Below are 21447 nucleotides of genomic sequence, written 5' to 3'. Positions count from 1 at the left end.
AATAATAAATTAGTTATTAACAAGTCGTGTTCAATCCATTACTGTCCCACTGCTGGGCATGGGTCTTATCTCAGAATGAGAGGGGTTTAGTTCATAGGCCAGCGTGATGTCCAAGTGCGAGTTGGTAGACGTCACAAAACCTCGAGAACTTTTTTCGAACTGTCTGTCGTGTAGATTTTCCTGTTTTCGTTCGCCTTTTAAGAAAATTATGATTAATTTCTATAACGCTCTCAGTATCATATATCAGATATGTGTACCTTGAATTTGAACCTCCGACACATCGAATAAGAGACCGAGTTTCTTAATCAGTTATGTGCCTTAGTGCTTTATATTGCAGGTAAACACGTGAAAATTGTGAATGGATTGGAGTAGTAACTAAATTCGACCAACAGTTTTTATACGATACGTGTTCAAACTGTTTTTCTCGAAAAATGTTTTCCTCGTACTACTCACATTTTTTTACATATTTAAGATTTTTTTTATTTCCTTATACTTAAAAGGCTTTCTTTCATGCTTATAAAAATGTAGAATAACTTTCGGCACGTATTTCACGCCTCGAGAGATTCGCAATCATGGCTTCGTTCTGATTTTTACTATCTTGGTAATTCCATTTTATTATTATTATTATACAGAGGAATAATTACATACCTATACTGTTATTAGAACGAAATATGTAATATATAAATTTTGTTATGTAATAAAATATTAGTAACTTTTACTACTGTTACGTATGTGTGTATGTGTCTTATTTTTTGGTATGTTCTAGGTATAACTCAAATAGGTAGCGTGAAATTCGTCTAAATTCTGAGAGTCATAGGCGAGAGTCATTCTGAGAGAGAGGCATAGGCAGTCGGATCTTTTGTTTTTACAATCATTGCCTAGTTATCTTAATACGTGCGTAATAATAAATTATCTAAATCCGTTTAAATATAAAATTAAAATTTTGCTCGAAATTCGAAATTTTTGCTCAAAAATATTTCTCAAGTTTGCTAAGTTTTCGAAGGTTCGCATTGGAACCGCAACATAATGTATGCATCAACTGATTGTTTTCTGATAGATCACGGAAGCGCATCACGTCGAACCCGATCGTGGTTCAGTAACTGACCTAAACACTATACGGTTAGAGATGCAACGATTTCGATAATAATTTCGATAATATCGTCTTTAAAATATCGATATTGAATATTTGCCGCTAAAATATTATCATGTCGAAAATAAGTTTATTAAATATCGATATCAGCAAATAGTAAATTAAAATATTAGTAGGTGAAAAAAACTCCTCCTACCTCAAAATTTTACGAAAGTTTTGAATTATGGATATATAATGGTGTATCTATAATATAAAATTTTCTTTATTTTCTGTTTATCGATATTCCAGGACTTGACATAAATATCGATAACTTCACTAACTTTCATCCCTATATACAATTTGTGGTTCACTGAGCCGCAGGCGTGCAATCGAGGCGCGCGCACGTTACATCAAGAAGATATTGTTACAAAAAGCTCGCCCATAAAAGCTTAGGCACGATAGAAAAAAGTATTTAGGCATTCAATAAGGTACTATGTGCCGTGTGGTAACACAGAAATAGCCTCAAAAGTATTTTAAAAGGTACTATCAAATGCAAATGATTGTATTAAAAACGAGCTTTTGCCCGCGGCTGCGCTCGGGTTACGAAGTAATATTTTCATCCCCTATTTTATCCCCTTGGGGTAGAATTGATTAAAATCCTTTCTTAGCGGATGCCTACGTCATAACCACAACCTGCATGCCAAATTTCAGCCCGATCCGTCCAGTGGTTTGGGCTGTGCGTTGATAGATCACTATGTCAGTCAATCACCTTCGAGTTATATATATTTAGATTGAGCATAAAGCACGTATACGTATGTATTTAGATCCCATACCTACAAATTTAATGCTAAAAATAATTAATTACCTTTTTAAACTATTACTCTCATCAACATTGACCAGAAGTTCTGTACAATAAGGTTGTCCATGGACAAAAGTCTTACTCAAATCCCTTAACAGTCATTCCTCCTATCGCTAAGCTATATGAGCTACTGGCGTTTTTTAATCAACGTCATAGCGCCGCTGACCTTAATCGCCACAGATTAATTCTTGTACAGATTGGAGTGTTTATTGATCAATTAAATATTCTCGAAATCAATCAAGCCATCGTAAGTAACTTAATATTCAATTAACGGCTTAACTTATCTATTAGATACGCCGTGTCCTTTGCGGGCAGACAGTGCACGGACGAGGCCAACTAACCTCACTTATTATAAACACATTAGCGGGTTGGCTACACGGTTTTATTTTAGGGGGCTCGTAAACTGACAGTTATATTGCATGTTGCTGGTGAACTTGTAATAGATAACTCTGCTGTAAAGACAGGGGAATACTTGCTGCAATTGCGCGAAAGGTTAGGATAATGCCAGATGTTGTTGGTTTCATAGAGCTAGATATTCAACAGCAATTATTGTCTAGTTAACATAGAGATGGCAATTTTTTTATATATTTCTGACATAAATACCATAAGATCATCTAGATATGTACAAGTGGCTGGAAGAGACTGGGTGGCAACAGAATGCGATCAAGACATGTGGGAAATTGGTGAGAAAGCCTTTATCCAGCAGTGGATGGAGACTAGTTGACGGAGAAGTAAATTGCCAAAAAGTAACACAGGTTCAGGCGGCAAAAATATCTTAAATTACATTGTTAATATATTTGCAGCATCTCCAAAGATCATTGCGAATACTACTTATAGGAGATTTATTTTGTTCATGTATATCTCACTATTTCAAAGAATCATATGAGCAGTCAATTTAATTCGAAACCGTCACTACTTTAAAACAACACGGATTTCAAAAGCATACAATAGTATTAAATAGATTTATGATTTTGGACTAATATTATCGAGGAATAAAAAAAAACCGCGTATCGTGAGTACCAGTTTGTATATTAAAACGTCTTAATAGATTTAGTACATACAGAAATCATTATTATTCGCAAAAATGTATAAATACATGCGGTAATGTCGAAGCCAGTACGTTTTTGTTGTCGGCAGATAATAACACCTAAATGAACAATTTTAATTTTATGAATGCAATCAAATGCACTTCCACTTATCAGTTGACAGTTACGAACTAAGTAATTTGATAATTTAATTTAATATACTCCGAAAATATTAAGTATGTACGAATCTTTTATTACGGCCGTGACAAGAAGAGTGCTTTACTTTAAATATGAAGTAAAAAATGCTGATACTTTTTTTTTGGTAACTCTAGCAAAAATAATATTTTTCCTTAGTTCTCATTAGCCATAAATCAGATATACGTTAATTTGATCCTGATATTTTACAAAATAAAAATAATATATCTTATTCTTTGATCGACACCTACGTAATCATAGATATTTGAAGGTGGTAGATCTCTTTGTGGTTCGACTCCTGCGACGCCACCGCCACACCTATTTCTGCCTAATAACAGCAGTGTTAGACGCTGCTGTGTTCCATTTTGTAGGGTGTGGTAAGGGAGACATACTTATCCGAGGCGTTCCAGCTTAGTCCTCAGGGGTAGCGGCGCATCTGTGGCCGACCCCAGGTGGAAAAATGTAATGCTATCTGGGGTTTGATTACAAATGTCCTTGGGCGGCAGTGGACTGCATGCTCGTCTGCTACTCCTATATTATAAAAAAGGTATAAAATGTTATAGCGAACAAAATTGTAAGTCTATGTACGTAATGCAGAATTATCACAATGCAAAGTTCAAAGCTAAAATAGTTAATGTCCTGGCAGAGTTTTAAAGCAACTAATCAGGAATCGCATTTATCCCCAAAGTATTTACATACTAGAAATTAGTTTCTGAGTAAAACCGATATATCGTTTTGCAACATCGCGATATAAGTATATATCGCACGTAATCGATCCGGGCCGGATCTCAGTCGCTTCCCGGGTCACTTCCTGAGTAAGGGCTTCTGAGAATAGGGGTCTTGTTTGCACAAGTATTACACGTAACTCTTATCAAATAATTAAGATTATTTTCCTGTAACTATAAAATTTGAGATATACTTATTTTACTTACTTGTAACATTATTTATAGGAATACTAGCTGACCCGAATAAATGTTAAGGGTGAACAACACTTATCACTTAGGGGTATGAAAAATAGATAGTAGCCGATTCTCAGACCTATTGAATATGCATATATGGTAAAAATCGGTAAAGCCGTTTCGGAGGAGTACGGTAACTAACAGTGACCATGGAAAAACATGGATTTTAAATGTTTTAAATTTTTGTTTGTTGATTCATCGGACTTTGTTTTCGGATGGAAGTAGATGTGTCGATCATTTCTCAATCAAAATCACGATAATTTTGAAAACTGGAATCATTGAGATTTTTAGGAACTTCAGTAATTTTGATAATTTAAGTAAGTTGTTTATGATTTTTGATGATTTAACTAAAGTTTTCATATTACTTAATCATACCACGAATGGTTGTAACCATTTGACATAAAAAGTTGTTGTGACCATCTCCCCACTTACTGGCTTTACTATACTTGCATTGATTTTGCCATCGGTGTATTATTTAGAAGGTGGTAGAACCCTTTGTGGTTCGAGTCCGGAGGCACCACCGCCTCACCTATTTCTACCTAATAACAGCAGTGTTAGGCGCTGCTGTGTTCCGTTTTGAAGGGTGCGATAAGGGAGATAGACTTTTCCGAGGCGTTCCAGCTTAGTCCTCAGGCAGGCAGTAGTGGCGCATCTGTGGCCGACCTGAGGTAGGAATATCTAATCCTATCTGGTGTTGATTACAGATGACCATGGGCGGCAGTAGCCACTTACCATCAGGTGGACTGCATGCTCGTCTGCTACTCCTATATTATAAAAAAAATGTGTAAATGCGGTTTGTTTCCAAACCAGTTACTTTCTTACTTATTTGACTTATCGGCACTTCCTGAGTTTAAGTTTCTCGGAATATTGCCCATTGATATTATTAACTAATATCTCTTATCGTATATTTGATATGCTGTATAATTAAAGCTCAAAATGTATTATTTATTTGTATATCAGTATGGTGCGGAAACAAGAAGCACGTGTGTGTATAAAATGATGTAAATTTAACACAAACTGAAAAATAGAGGCGTTATCTATATGTAATATGTGCATAAATACGAGTAAATAGTTTCTAAAACAAAGTAAGACTTAAGTCAACAATATAAGTACTTCGTTTTCGTAAATAAATCTGATAAAACATGGTACTCACTAATTAAGGATTAACATACTAAACATTATGGAATACATTTTTAATGATATTTTTTATTCATGGCCACTAATACATAGGTTGCTACTACAGTATAGGTAGTTATGTGTAGTAATTACTACCTAATTTGATTGATACTAACAGTATTACTAGATGCATAAGCTAAATAAACAAAAACCTCTACATATGTAGAGACCAAGACTCATGTATTTTTTATCTCAAGTAATGTAAAGTAAATTTTACCCAGAGATCTCAGTCATCGTCATAAATGTAGAGAACAGTACACAAACGTACAGATATTTAGGAGCTCTCGTTTCACCGTGAGACCTACCCTCATGGGTACGTTCAACGTTTGTTCGTAGACACATTACAGTACCTTTACCAGGAGTTTCTACGTTTCGACAAATATGACTGTTTTGGTATTTGTTTACGTATTGGCCCATACGATTTCCTAGTTCTGACAAAATCCGCTAGGGGCGCTGATTGGAATTTGTATGGGCAAATACGTAAACAAATACCAAAACAGACATATTTGTCGAAACATAAAAACTCATGGTAAGGAGTTCTCGTTTCACCATTAGGATAGGTAACGTTTGTTCGTAAACACATTACAGTACCTTTACCAGGAGTTTCTACGTTTCGACAAATATGACTGATTTGGTATTTGTTTACGTATTGGCCCATACGATTTCCTAGTTCTGACAAAATCCGCTAGGGGCGCTGATTGGAATTTGTATGGGCAAATACGTAAACAAATACCAAAACAGACATATTTGTCGAAACATAAAAACTCATGGTTAGGAGTTCTCGTTTCACCATGAGGGTAGGTAACGTTTGTTCGTAGACACATTACAGTTCACTAAATGATAATAATTTTCACGGTCGAGTAAGTGCAGTCGGCAGTTGGACCTTATTATAATAAATTAACGGCGGCGTACCCTAATGGGCCTTGTTCGACTCATAATTATACTCGATATTACAAACTGCTAAAGGGTCGTTGAAAAAATCACCAGGTCGCGAGCAATTTGTAGCCAAGGTTGTTCCACTGAGGAAAACATTTACTTAAATGAATATAGTTTAAGCGTGTAAGGATTTTTTGTTTCAATTTAGTTACTTTGCGACAAAAATATACTGTAAATTTTGTAGTGCTTTTTATTAAAAATCAGCAAATAATTATGCGATTTATATGTAAGTAGCTATTGCTGCCCATTAGCATCTATGATCAACCTCATTAGTATGACATATGAAGTATTACATATTTATTTTAAATATTGATTATAAATATCATTGCATAAGTCTACTACTAGAAACTGATGATCATAACGATAAAACATTCAAGCGAAGCGTCAAGTAAATTATAACAAGTCCTCCGGTTACCGCAGGTGATTTTGAAATATCCATCAGCGATATTTAGCCATTGTTATAATTATTAAAATAAACAAGCTGAAAGCACGTCACCGCGAGGTGGCTTGCACGCGGGTGGCAAACCGCAACCCGCTCCTACACTCGGCTGCGCTAATACCCTTCATGCTTCACGTTATACTATAATCCTTTGTTTCAACACTTGTAACGATTTAATGGGTATTCGGTATAACACTGTTCGATCAGGAGGTATTTGTCCAAAAAAAATTTGACAGTTTTTTTTTAAAGTCCCTAATCGGACTATTGGACATAGTTCAGAGTTTGATCGTTTGGTTGTACAATATAAAAAGCGAAATTTACTATGTACAAAGTCTCAATTCAAAAATTTGTTTATTTCTATTTGGGTATGTAATAAATAGGAATGTATGTAATTAAGTGGTCGTTAAAAATTGCTAATCTGAAGTTGAAATTTTACGAAGTTTCATAAGTATTTTGTTATTTGAGAACAATCATAACATGAATAGTCTAGTTTGATGCATAAGTAATGAGATTACGTCATATTGAAATGTAGCTAAGTAGAAAATAGTAATGCGCTAAACGGCCAATAAAAGTTCGCAGGCTCTACCTGGAGAACATTAGCAGATAAACATTATTTCTCTACTTTATTAACAATCAGTTTGCATTTGCTCCACTCAGTACGGTACTCATTTCCTCTTAAAGAGTCCAGATTTACAAAAAAGTCTTCCGAAAGCAATCACGATGACGAAATGTCAATATAACAACCCATGTGGTCAGTGGTGACCATTCCATCCTGCATGCAGGGTACCGGTTTTGATTTCCGCCCTGGCACACTTAAATGATCAATTTCAATATCTATATCCGGCCTATTAATGTAGGTGTCGCGAGCTTTATGCAAAATGTTAATGAATAAAATGTTAGTGTTCGTTAACGGTATTACATTCTCTATAAGTTTTCTTATATGTAGCCTAACAGTAAGTACGCGTAGCTGACGTTTAAACCCCCGATGCAAAAAAGTGGTTTTAGGGAGAATAAGTTTAATGTGCGTCTACCTATATGTGGCATCGTTGCTCCTTATCGCATGAACCGATTTTAATTTAGTTTGTTTTTATTAAAACGTGATTTGATCGAGAGTATATAGTAGTAATTGTTGGTGAAAATCCGTTCAATAGTTTGAAGGTTTGAGCGGCTGTCTAGTTGTTTTTTGTTACTTTTTCGTTTATGTTTTCTTATTATGTTAATTTGGGTCGTGTACAATTGCTGTTGCTAAGTAAGGATGTCGAAGGAAGTGCGGCCAGTCCGCTGACCGCGAAGCCCCGCGTTAGCATGGCTTCGGCGAGGACACCACGTTTTGAGAAACAAGTTTCAGCTTAAGTTACAACACTCCAGCTTACGGCAACCGCGTAAGCGTCTTAGCAAGCCTTTTAGGTAAAGTGAAGTAAGCTCATTGTAATGATTTTTAAATTGGGTAATGATATTTTTCACAAAGATTGACAAGCTTCATTAGGATATTTTAATATCTGATGACACCGTAGTGCAATGATCTTAACATAATTCGACTCTGTATTACTACAGGGGATAATTCATATAGGTGATAGATAGGTGATAGAAGCAGTGATAGCCTAGTGGTTAAGAAACTCGGCCTCTCGATCGAGGGGTCTGAGGTTCAAATCCCAGGCACGCACCTCTGATTTTTCAAAATTCAATTCAAATTTCAATTCAAAATTATGTGCGTATTAGAAATTAATTATCACTTGCTTAAACGGTGAAGGAAAACATCGCGAGGAATCCTGACAGATTTATTAAAAAAATATCTCAAAGGTGTGTGAAGTCTACCAATACGCACTTGGCCAGCGCGGTGGACTATGGCCTAATCCTTCTCATTCTGAGAGGAGACCCGTGCCCAGCAGTGGGACAATAATGGGTTGATGATGATGATAGGTAGGCACTTAGATAGATAGATAGATTTTTTATTGTATTCTTCACTCAATCACATATCTTTGTCCAATAGGTGTGAAAGATGACTCAGACGACGTATCAAGTAAGGGCTGCGGCGACGCATCAGGACTCGCGAAGAAGCAGCGGAAAGCCAGGACGGCGTTCACGGACCACCAGCTGCAAACCCTGGAGAAGTCCTTCGAGAGACAGAAGTACCTCAGCGTGCAGGACCGGATGGAGCTGGCCGCGAAACTGGGCCTCACTGACACGCAAGTCAAGACCTGGTACCAGAACAGACGGTGAGTCAAAATTATTATTTATGTGTCGTGAATCATTCTTATATTAAATGATAAGGTTTGTTGCGTGCAGTTTAATATGTACGTGAAAAGTCCAATTGTTAAAAAAATATTTAGGTAGCTGTTTCTTACATGACTAAACAGTTTCATGCAGACAGTTCCATACAGATAGACAAACAAAAAACAATATTTAAAAAAATATTTATTTTGGTTTTCCTACAAATAAGTGTGTCAAGAAAGTATACATTCTGCAACATAATTAAACTATATTCTTGAATTATCAAAACACGAATACGTATTTATAAGCCAAATAATTTAAGTTACCTCTACATTGTGTTACGTGTGTAGTTGTATACACTACCTCCCACACTGTAATGGGATTATTAGAGTAGATACGTGTGTAAGAAGGTTTCAGTGAAAAAGCAATTATAGAACGCTTTTACTGTTTGGTTCAAAGCACTGGCGCGGGCGATATATTTATCACGTTACTCCAGGAATTATTATATAGGAATGTTCATACTTATGCTACATAAGAACGTTTTTGAAATCGCTTTTTGTGGTGGTGGTCATTGGTTAGCAAAATGGGATGTGTATATTTTTCGGAAACGTAGAACCATTGAGACTACCACATGTTCGTTTTTCATAGAGTATAAGATTATTATTATATTTAATTTACATTTCAGTCTTCGTCAGTCGTCACAAGTTTACGTACAAGCCTTTAAAAAATACAAAAATAAAGCGGATTACAAATAAAGTTTTAATATTTCTCTAACTCAATGGTTTTCATTTCTTCTTGAGTAAACTCATACTCTATAATTACGAGGATAGTCCGTGAATTTAAATATATCATTTATATTTTAAACGGGGAAAACCCATGGGATAAAATAAATCAAATTGACTCACTTTAAAAAAAACACACCGGATATACCAACGATATGACGACTATTTTCCTTTTGCAATGCACTGTACATTGCACGTACGAGTACAACAAGGAAAAAAATGTATACGAGTGTGTTGAAATGAAACTACTGTTATTATAGAAGTTGTATATGCATAATGTATTATTGTACGCACGTACATGTATTTTAAGTATAGAAAACATAACTCACTCTCCTTCTATCTTTACACACTTATAAGTCCTTCTCACCTTCCTTCCGTTCGCGTAGCCCGATCACACTTTTCGTAACGCTCTCGTCACACATTCACCAGCTTACTTCCCAGGGAATAGCGTAAAGAAGCCTTACTTCTTAACAAAAATGGATAGTACGCTAACAAGATGAACGCTTATGACTTAGATCCGAGATAGTTCGTGACGTTCTTCGTGAGATAGTCGGCGAGTCACACAGAACAATGCTGAGTCAGCGAGTTCGGTTGCTACCGGCGTCTGCTTCCAACTTGTGTGATGCGTGGTTCTGTAGAATAGCTATGTTAGTTTCTTCTTAACGAATTAGTCTACTCTAGCCTGTAGGGTAGGATTTTATACAATACGAAGTCTTTACCTACTTTTTTTTAACAAAATTTAGTGGTACAGAACGGAATTTGGACTTTTAAATGAATGATATTTACCCGACTGCCAAGGAAGGGTTATTTACTAATGTATTTTTTAGGAAGTCAAAATAAAATAAAATCGAAAAATAAATAAAACAGGTAAAAAAATACCAAAAAATCATCTAAATATTATTATAAAGTACCGATTTACTTCAACTATTTTCCAAAACGCATTTCGATGCCGACCGTACCTGGGCGGTTATTTCAAAAACAAACGTTTGTAATTAGGCCTTTGCCGACCGCCGCCTGCCACCTTCAGACGCTCCGATAAAAACTACGGTAGCTAAAAAACCTACCCGTAGTAATTTTGTGTTTTTTCATGCCATTTTTTATTCCATTTCTGTGTTTATTAATCGACTTCTATTAAGTGAATATTAAGCGATATTAAAGTCACGTACGAGTGTAGTTTATAGCTCACCAGGTCAATAAATTTTGCTTTTATTTGACGAAGGCAAAGGTATCCAAATGCGGCTTCGTAAATAAAGTTGGTGTTATTTTGGATTACGTTTTAAAGAAAAACAAATGTGACTTTAATTGGCTCCATACGCGAATATAGAGAAAACTATGCAAAAGTTCTTGAGGAGTTGTATTCTATCGATTTTGATTAAACTAGCTATTGTTTGAGCTTCAATGTTAAACAGAGAAAGTACGTCAAACATGAAGGAGATAAAACTGTATAAATTGAAATTATATGCAAATTTTACATAGCAAAATGAATCACTCGCGTATCAAAGTATGTCGATATATAATTCAGTTACATTTGATAAGTGTAGGTGCCTACTTAAATTTTATATAAGGTAATATTGAAAATAGGATGGAGAGCACCGTGAAGGTATATAGTGCGGATGTCCGAGTGCGAGGCGCCGCACACGGCGTCGCCCGCCCCGTCTCGAGCTTTTTCAATCAACCGCACTTTTTGCCACGCTTTTTGTTGGTTTTCTATAATTTCGGTTAAACTAATGTTTGGTCTTCGATTTTTCGGTTCGTGAAAGGGTGTGAAATCGGAGTTAATTGTACGATGTAATAGCTTTTGTGTGCGGTCACTCTTTTTGTTTTTATGCTGACAAAGCTCGAAAGTAGAGTACCCACTAATTTGTAACCTGGGAGCGGCTGATCGACGATAATACTCCGTTTTGTATGTATTGCCGTTTTAAATTACACAAAGCAAGTTCTCATTAAGCGTTCAGTTAAAGAACTGAACGGAGATAATTTGTTTTAATTACAGACATGCCGATGTTGTTACCTTCGGAGACGTCGTTAATAAAAAATAATTACACACTAAAGTATTTTAAGTGAATGGTTAATTTTATTTCGCTAGCATTTTTACTGTTAGATCCGCATTCGTGTAATCGTTTTAGGCATTTAAGTTTGTAATTGAAATTCTAATTAACATTGAAATCATCAAAACCTTGTATACATTTCCTTATACTGTAGAATTTTAGCGTTTCCATTTCATTTTACGGGAGTTGAAATACCTTTAAAATCTCATTTGGTTTTGAGGCTTCTGAGTGGCTTGATCTGAGTCGTACGTGTGAATCCAGCGTCCTCGGCACTGATCTAAGGAGACTTGCAAGTCACGGCCGCGGCGGCGCCACCTCCGGCCACTTATTAGAGTAGAGTAGAATTTATATTTTTTTAACAAATGCTATCATTCACGTGTTTACTTTGGCCTCTTGAAATAAATGGCGATGATTTATACATGCAATGATGACTACCGGTTGATTCTCGTTCTCTAAATCGGGAGCTACGGGAGATTCAAATCTCAGACCTTTGTTTTTTTAGAAATTAATTCTCATTTGCTACAACAGGAAAGGAAAACATCACGAGGAAACCTATACACCTAAGACTTCCTAAAAAGAGTGCTTATAGGTGTGGAAAGTCATCCATTTCGCACTTGACCAGCCTCACTAAGAGGAGACCAGTGCCCAGCAGTGACACAGTAATGAATTAATAAGTTGACAACGATGAAGTTTTACATTAAATATTCACATTGTCGTGTATTTTTAAATATCTGACACTACAAAGACAACTACATACCCTTTATTACGTGCGCAGTAATAGCGGCGTGCTGCAATTAGACTCCTTGCTACTGTATTTAAATTCCTTATGATTTATGGATCAATACGAATCAACCGGAGGTTTTCCTGCAACTGCGGCCATTATACAATTACACGAAATTAGTCGACGCTCGCGAACCGTCTTGCCATTTATTCAAATATCATAAATCAGGCTCGATACGCGGTGTGATTGAACTGAGTCATTAAATACTAAACTCGTATTGTCCGTCGCTCGTAAATTCGTAATGGGCTGGGGGCTGCAGGAGGACCGTTTATCGGCGTTTAGTCGGCGGCGACGTGTAATCCGCAACGATTACATAATGATGCGTTCTATAATGACATGTGCACGACGTGCCGATATACCTATCTATGGTACGCCTACCGTGGTATCTACTTGAGTTTTGAACAAAAACCAGGAACGTTTCGTATATTTTATTTAATATAAATTTTAATATGAATACAGTAGACACTTCATCAGTAAAGAGTTAAAAAGGGAATACCAGCTACAATCCTTTCTATGCCCCACTGATGGGCACGGGCCCACAACGTGGTGAGACTTGGAAGACTCTATTACACTAAGAACTAATGCAGATCGTGGAGATGATACAGATAATTGTTATAAAAATTGATATTTCTATAACATTATTAGTAGTTATGCAGTTGCACGCAGACTTAAGCAAGCATACCTAATTAAGATTTAATAAAACCTTTCATAAATTGAACATTTTCATTATTTAGGTTTAATTAAGTAAAATTGATTTTCGCCTCATTCATTTAAAGTTTAAGTGAATGAAACCCTTCCAGAGATGAATAAAGTTTATTGACAGCCAATTTAGTGCTCTTAACTCCTTTTTTCGATGAGAAACGTAAAGATAAACGCTTTGGCAAATAATCCCTAATGACTTAACATAACAGGGTGCTGCTTATTCGTATCATTTGTATAAATAATGTTCACAAACTTATACGAACGTTTATGTGACCGTATTTTTCGGCGCGGTTCACACTTGTCGAATAATCAACATAGTAGATTTCTGTACAGAGGTATAATAATCATTTATTTCAGAATAAGATTCCATATTATAAAAATTAAAATCAATTACAAATGTCAACAAAAAAAATGAAATAAAATTAAATTTCGTATAGGTATCGCAAATGCTTTATAGACAATATTTATTTACTTTATGATCAGCATTTAACAAGCTCGTCCGTGTTACATTTTTCAATGGTGGTGTATACTTAAAACACTTTATTTTAATTAATGTAGAAAAATCGAATTAATTCTCAGGAAGCGGTCAATTAAAAAAAATAACTGTATGCCTACCTATAGACTCAACATCGCTAAGTCTATCGTAAAACACCTATTAGATAGTTTTTCAAAATATTTTCTATGTATTTACAACAGTTACAGCTGCGCCGGTAGCCCTATCACAACATTAGTTTACACCTTACTAGTAGATCAGTAATATTCGGTTAATAGTAAAGCTATGCTTGTATAGATTTTAATCGATTGAATTTTATAAGACTTCGGTTTTAGGCAAAATCGTTTTTCTATGTACTTTTATTAAAATAGCAAACAACCAAGGGTTCCACTTTAAATTATGTAATTGTTACCGCCTATTAACAGCAGTACTACTAAGGTAGAAAATGGGTATGGCGTCAAGAGTTAAAACCTTAAACCTCCTATGAAAACTGAACTGTTTTGTGACAACTAATTGTAATAAGTAATTTAGAATCTTTTGTCAATGGTAAAAGGTTTTCGTTGACATTTTTTTATTTCTAATAAAATAACGTATTTTGTATCGTTTGTCATTGGTAAAGTTTTATTTCTAACAATACCTACGTATGGATTAACGCGTTGCAACATACGTGAAGTAATTATAGAGATCGGTTGGATACACACGACATCTCAGCAGGCAGCTACGTTGTCTATGCAAAAAGTAGATTGATTTGTTATCCCTTTGTTATATGGGAAATGTTTTGATTAAGTATTGTGTTAAACAAAACAAAATGCTTTTTCGATTCCACTTTATGAATATAGAAAGGTAACTGTATCTACGTATAAAAGTTAAATAAGTACTAGAAACTTACTTACAATTAAGAAATATTATACCTATATGAATCATTTGTCTTTAGTTGTCTTTTAGTCAGTCAATCGTCAGTTATTAGATTAAATATAAAAAAGGGTTTTATATTAATTTGTGTGGTGCGTAATCTTAGAAACTATTGAACCAAATTGAACGGGATTTTACCTACAGGGTATATACGCTAAACGTTTATCGGAAATTATATGTATCCTCACTTATGCTAAACTGAAAACTCCGGATTGGTCCCTACCAACACGAAAACGATCCGCGCAAAAAAGCTTATTTAACAACATATAACTTTAATTGAAATCTGAAAATACTAGTACAATGACATAAATTCACCAAAAATTATATAAAAATGTTAATAATGGATAAAAGTTTTATAATACCTACAACCCATAATTAGATAGGTACCTATTAACGTTTCTAGGATAAACATAGGCATACCATAACTTCTCTATATTAGCAAAAATTAAAATGCAATACGTGTGACCCACGCGTTCGTAATGACATAATGCGGGGGCTTCGCTCTTAGCTACCAAGAAGCAAGCTAATCGGTTATAGCGAACCCATCCAAATTACACCTCCAGAGACACGGGAATCGAACCAAGGACGCTCAGGTCGCCTGGCTTATCATTTAGCCTCTAATCATCATACTGCAAATGCCATTTCAGTTTTGGCCCGGTTTTAATAGCCGAGTTGGAGTCCTTTTAATGCCTACTTTATAATTTAGCCGCTCTAACTTCGGATTCTGATGCAAGATTAGTATGGAAACGCTAATTTATATGAGCAAATGCTCCTACGTCTAAATATGTCTAAATTCAATCTTAGCTGTGACTCATAAGGTTTGTTTATACGTCCAAATTATGAGTGATTTAAACCAATTGAATTACGGGTAAATCAGGTTCACAATTAGGTTTATTTAATGGAATAATTCACAGATGTATACCTGTGCTTACAGAAATTAAATATCTTAAACTATGCAGTACAAATTACAAAGAGTACGACTATATATCCACGGTCTAACTGATGATACACTCGTCATCCAAAATCCATAGACTAGAAGACTAGGTAGGTACTTAAAGAATTCTTTCGGACTTTACTATGCATGGAAATGTTTAACGTCTTTTCTCAACCCGACCACAAATAGGTTGTTGTCCTTGAAAAGTAAATTGCAACGTGTGCTACAAAGTGGTTGACTCACATATGACGTGACCAGTCCTTAGGACTGGCATCGCATTTGCAATTGGTATCAGCAAATCAGATAGAACCCCTGTTTGTAGAGTTAGTTATAAATATTAATGGACCACTGTGACCACTTACTGTGTGACTACTTATTAGGTGGTCTTCTACATCAAACTTGTAAAAAATCTCTACTTATTATACTCATCAAATCTAAATGTACCTTAGTATCTAATAACTCGTAGGAATAATACTAGTACGAGGTACTAGTAACACTGCCGAACTAGGGAGAAATAAGTAATAAAAAATAACTAATAAAAACATTTTATCTCCTTCATGTTATGCAAACCTAATACAGTTCATCATAACCATAAAGGCGCTCTAACTTCAAACAATTCCCATAAGAACTCGTTCAAACATGTTTCTGAAACTTTCTAAGCAGCGTATAAATAACGTTCGAACAAAGCTCAAATTGGCCCGCGGCTCCAAAACGAACGAGCCTAAGTGCCAAGTGTAGCAAACGGTTCGGATCGATGAGTGTGCTCTTTGTTTGTCGGATATACAAGCCGAATTCGCATCACGTCGCCCAAAAACTCAACTCGAGATAAACAACCTCCCCCTCGGAGAGGTCGTAAGCGGGACCGTTTTACCGGACGATTTTAGTCTTTAACTTGAACGGTTAAGGCGCGTTTCGGAGCGATCCGCCTCGAACAACAATTGAATCAGTTCACGCAGCATCAAATCACTAAACCGCTGGGCGGAGCGTACTCAGACTCCACCGGGGGACGCGAGACAGGGACGAAAGAGGCGCTCTAATCTTACCTCGTTCGCGTGGAACAGAGAGGAGCGTATTCTTGAGATGGAAGGCCAAAGCGCCCGCCGAGCTTTTTGTTCAAAGCCCGCGGCTAATAAAAAGAATAGTGTCACTGAGCAGATTGCCTCTCATTCAACACTTGACAATTAAATAAGTGCTCTTGAATGTTCGCTCCTCAGAATAACCCGTCATAATAGATGATTAATGTGAGCGGGATGCATTCTATCTGGTGTCAGCTACTGATATAATTACAAAAACAAAACAAGCCGTCTCGGCTTTTTTAGTTTTGTTTGGACGTTCATTAAGGTACATTTTCATGTGAACAATTTATTACTACATAACAAAATTACTTGCACTACTCATATTAATTAGATTTTATCTTTTCTAGACTGAGATCATTTTATTTAACGATCCAAAAGCGAATCGATTTAATATCCATTAAATTCTCGTTAATTATTTTTAGTTAGTAATTAGGTATAACTTATCTAATACTTAAAGTAAGTCAATAATAAAATGAACATACACAACTGAAAAAGAACCAAAATATATCGCCGCGTATTTACAATTCAAAACTAATAAAACATTAATAAAGCTTATAGCTAACCAAACAATACATCTAAACTCCCTCTCATTTACATTTAATAAAATTAAATGATCTATTTACAAAAAATAATTAACGAGCTAACCAGTGATGCGTCTACAACCCCGCTACCCTGCGCCCCTGCTCATCCCTGGAATAATAACCACAATGATAATGCAATGCAATAAAGCTCCCTTCGAATTAATAAAAACCTCACTCAATGACAATAACCAACCACTTTGGAACTAATCGACAACTGGAGAGCGAATTTAATTTAATTTGCCATCGGGGATATTATTTCTAGCAGCCGTCATTTTTGAATTCTTTTCAACTTTTATTCATCAAAAACAATATTATTATTATTTATTTTGCCAAGTTTTTTTTCTACTCTCATTGTATAAAATAAATTAAACTACAATATGAGATAAAGCATACAATTTTGAAACTATGACAGTTAAAATGTATAATGTAATTCTAGATGTACTGTTTTTAACCGACTTCGAAAAGGATGAGGTTTGGTATGTATTTTTAATATTAAAACTGTTGGGTTCAATTAAGGTTAAATCCGAGGAAGCAATAAATTTATTCATAAAAAAGATGTCAAAAATAGCAGTAATAGTATTATTATTAGTCTCTTTAATACGAAAAGTTTTGCTTAAGTAGCCACTTAAAATGATAAAATACAGCATTTAAAAAAATCTGTGTCGTCCCCGTAGCAATATCGCGTAATTTATACCAGTTCACCCTTTCCAACTAAATCAAATAAATCAAATTAAAGCACTCTACCACGCTCCGGCGAACATACGAGTGCCCAAGACGTTTTGTCAAATTTATTATTTTATTTATTTTTTATTACACAATTCATTGTGGTATCTTCATTGTACTCTGGAGTAGCCTGTGACAAATTTGATGACGATTGGGGTCACAAGTTTTTGTGATGTATGGGCTTAGGGTACGTAAGTGATACGTTAGTGAATTTTAGAGTCGATTTACGTCTCCAATGCACCATAAATAGTTTGTACAAATTCTCGGCGTTCGCACAATCGCATGTCAATTTATTTGATGTCCTAATGGCCCGTGAAGGCTTTGTTGCACTTTTTAGTTCACGTACGTTTGTAAAATTGATAAACGGTTTGAGCACTTGTGAATTCTTAAGTATAAGGTAAAAAAGCAAGAATTGTGCACTTATAAGAGAACGAAAGGTGAATCTTTCGTGTCGTGTAAATGTATTTTAATTTTTGTGTTTGTTTGACTGTACTAGAAACTTCACCAATATTTTACCGGACTTTCTTGAATAGCTTTTACGCACATTATCGTTGCAGGAAGTAATATTCCTACGTTAATCCCTTTAAAAAGCTCATCTTAATTAAGTTGAAAACTGTACAAAGTAAACTATAAATATTGTATCTCATGAAAATAATTTGTACACAGGACGAAATGGAAGCGTCAAACCGCGGTCGGGTTGGAGCTGCTCGCGGAGGCTGGCAACTACGCGGCGCTGCAGAGACTGTACGGGGGCTACTGGCCAGCGGTGCCCACGTACCCCGCGCAGCCGGCGCCCGCCGCCGCCGACCTGTACTACCGGCAGGCCGCCGCCACCGCCGCCGCTGCTGCCTCCGCTAGTGCTAACTCTTTACCGAAGCCTTTGCCATACCGGTACGTTTGATCATTCTCCATGTTGCATACTTATTAATACATACTAACTTAACATAATAATTACGTATTCGTAATTTTAAAGGTTGTAGAGCCACTAGGTTTGATCACGGAGGCAGTTCTTGCATTTTGGTAGATGCGATGATGATCTTAGTTCTCAATATTAGTTTTCGTTTGCAACTTCAAAAGTATTCGTCCAGTTAAAACGTTTTACTTACTTGTTTAAGGTATTACATAAATGGCGCATCGTTTGTTGTTTATTTCGTTATGTTATATAACAAACGGTTTACATTACACAAATATCGAAATGCTCTAGATACTGTTTTGTTACAAATTTTACCGAAATATCGTCTTACGTGATCGCATCGATAACACTGGGCTATTTGTGCAGGTTATACCCAGGCGCGACACTAGCTGGTGTTCCCCCGCTAGGGCTGGGTCTGCCGGGTCCTTCTGCACATCTCGGGTCCCTCGGGGGGCCGGGTCTGGGGGCTCTCGGGTACTACGCCCAGGCGCGGCGTACCCCCTCGCCCGAGGTGGACCCGGGGAGCCCCGCGCCGCCCCCCAGGTCCCCCGGGGAGCCCTCCTTGGAACGGCGCTCAGACGACGAGGACGACGACGAACCCATACACGTCTAAACCCAGTGATGTGTGAAGGACTAAATTCAACAAAGTTATTTTACGTACAAGTGGTTGTAGAACTAAAAGTGACTCTCTCGTGACTTAAAAAATTTCGGAGTCGAAAGAAGACGTGTTAGTGCACAAACGTGGTTCGTGGTGGAATTTCGTGAAGCCATTATTTTTTTGGAAGCCACGGCGGTTTTCATCACTTACGGTTTCAATACAGACTTACGGTACTTAAAATTCGTTGCACTTCTGTTTTTTTTGCACTTTATAGCGCAAGGACTTACTGCGCTCGAGTTTAGTGTTCTCGAGAGGATTTGTTCATAGAGGACGACGCTTGTCCAAAATAATTAATGTGATATTATAAGCTCAGAGTAGATTTACATAATATAAGAGACCGTATGTATAATATAGATTTGATGTCGTGTAAGTAAAAGATACAAAGTACACAAATAAACGTGCTTCGATTAATATGTATAAATTAATAAAACTGAACCTATATGTTATTTAACAGTACTTAACTTTATTGCACATGCGTTGACTTAATAGGTAACATCTTTGTATAAATACTAAAACATCTCTCTTTAAAAAGTTTTGTTAAAACAAATTAAGTACATTTTAGAAAAAAATACACTCAAACAATTGAGTTTCAAATTTTTACGATACCTATGTCAGTGTATAAATTTTAACTTCTGTAGAAATACCTAATGTCAGTATATAAAATAAATGAAAATGGCTACTGGTATGTGATTAAAAGAGGTAATGATATTGTCGTTACGTCATCATATAGACTTTTCAGATCGTACTAAGTAATACTGAAAACAGCGAATTAATGTTGTGTCGAGAGAATTACTACGGGGGTAGAGGCGGGGTTGTTGACATTATAGATACCTATGAAGGTAACAGGAATATAAAACGTAACGAGCACTAAAACATAGTTTGACGTATCTTATGAATGGTCTTTGAAAAGAATAACAAAGTAACAAGAACTACAAATACTTTTATCAGCTTTCATAAAAAGCAAACAGATTTCAAAGTTATATTCGAGATTTCTCAAGGTTTCATTTCGAGTAACCTGAATGGGTTACTCGAAATGAAATGTGTTCCTTTCCCAAATAGACACCCATAATTTAACTAATCAAAAATCTTAAATTGTTTTTTGTACATTTTAAATTCATTTCTTATGCTGATACAATTAAAAATTACTAATAATATCATCTCTACTAAGGTTTTTCTTGCACTAAACCATTCGTCATAACAAAATGTTGACGTAAAAAAATGTGCAAATAAATTGTGTAAAATAATATGAATATGTTATGTATGTATTGTTAGTATTAAATACACAATTTTAAACTAAGTTTAGGTATACAATAATGTACCTACAACCTATTGTAGCTATGTACTTAAGCAATCCGGAACGTGGCATTTTATGTCCAATAGATTTTGTGGTGTTTTGTAATTAAAATGTTGTCAATTAATCTGATTTTCTTTTTCTATACATTCCCTATATTTACACACAGAAAAAATGAATGAATCAATCCTACGTCAGTAGGATAATATATCTATGAATCAATCAGTGAAGAGTAATGACACTAATGACTTAAGCCTATTAAAAATCAGTACGTGTATCATAGACACGCGCAAGAAGCACCTAAAATTTTTACAGAACCAAAAAATGTCGTGTCCTTCCTAAAATAGAAAATATTTAAAATTACTTTGTGGATAGTCCTTTCCGCAAAACTTTCTACATTTTAATCGATGTTATAAAATTTCACTCTCATCATTTTTCCCAAACGCGCCAAAAGAAGTACTCGTATACAATTTTTTGTTCAACAAAAATTGTTCCAGTTGCACGGATACAAATTAACACAAATACAAGGGTATACCATGCGAAACAGTTATCTGGACTTCGAAACTCAGTTGGATCAAGCCATCGTGCCAATTACTTATTCAAACTATTAATTTTAACAACTTGATACCGCGCACATTATTTTTAGATAACACATACATATTTAGCATATTTTTTTCTGATTAC

The 21447-nt window shown here is 35.7% G+C and overlaps 1 protein-coding gene across 1 annotated transcript in view; it reads left to right on the top strand.

Annotated features, from left to right (window-relative positions):
* Positions 1–20430, top strand: part of LOC140746857 (homeobox protein B-H1) — a 33731-nt gene extending 13301 nt beyond the window's left edge. The window contains exons 2-4 of the mRNA XM_073078955.1: positions 8649–8874; positions 18568–18792; positions 19181–20430. Coding sequence (XP_072935056.1) covers positions 8649–8874; positions 18568–18792; positions 19181–19427 — 698 coding nt within the window. The 3' untranslated portion in view covers positions 19428–20430. The remainder of the gene's footprint in view (positions 1–8648; positions 8875–18567; positions 18793–19180) is intronic.
* The last annotated feature ends 1017 nt before the right edge of the window (positions 20431–21447 follow it).

The sequence above is a fragment of the Epargyreus clarus genome, unplaced genomic scaffold (assembly GCF_041222505.1).
Source record: "Epargyreus clarus isolate Ecla_fem2 unplaced genomic scaffold, WU_Ecla_fem_2.2 ptg000014l, whole genome shotgun sequence".
Taxonomy (NCBI): domain Eukaryota; kingdom Metazoa; phylum Arthropoda; class Insecta; order Lepidoptera; family Hesperiidae; genus Epargyreus; species Epargyreus clarus.
This window is presented reverse-complemented; position numbering and strand designations above follow the sequence as displayed.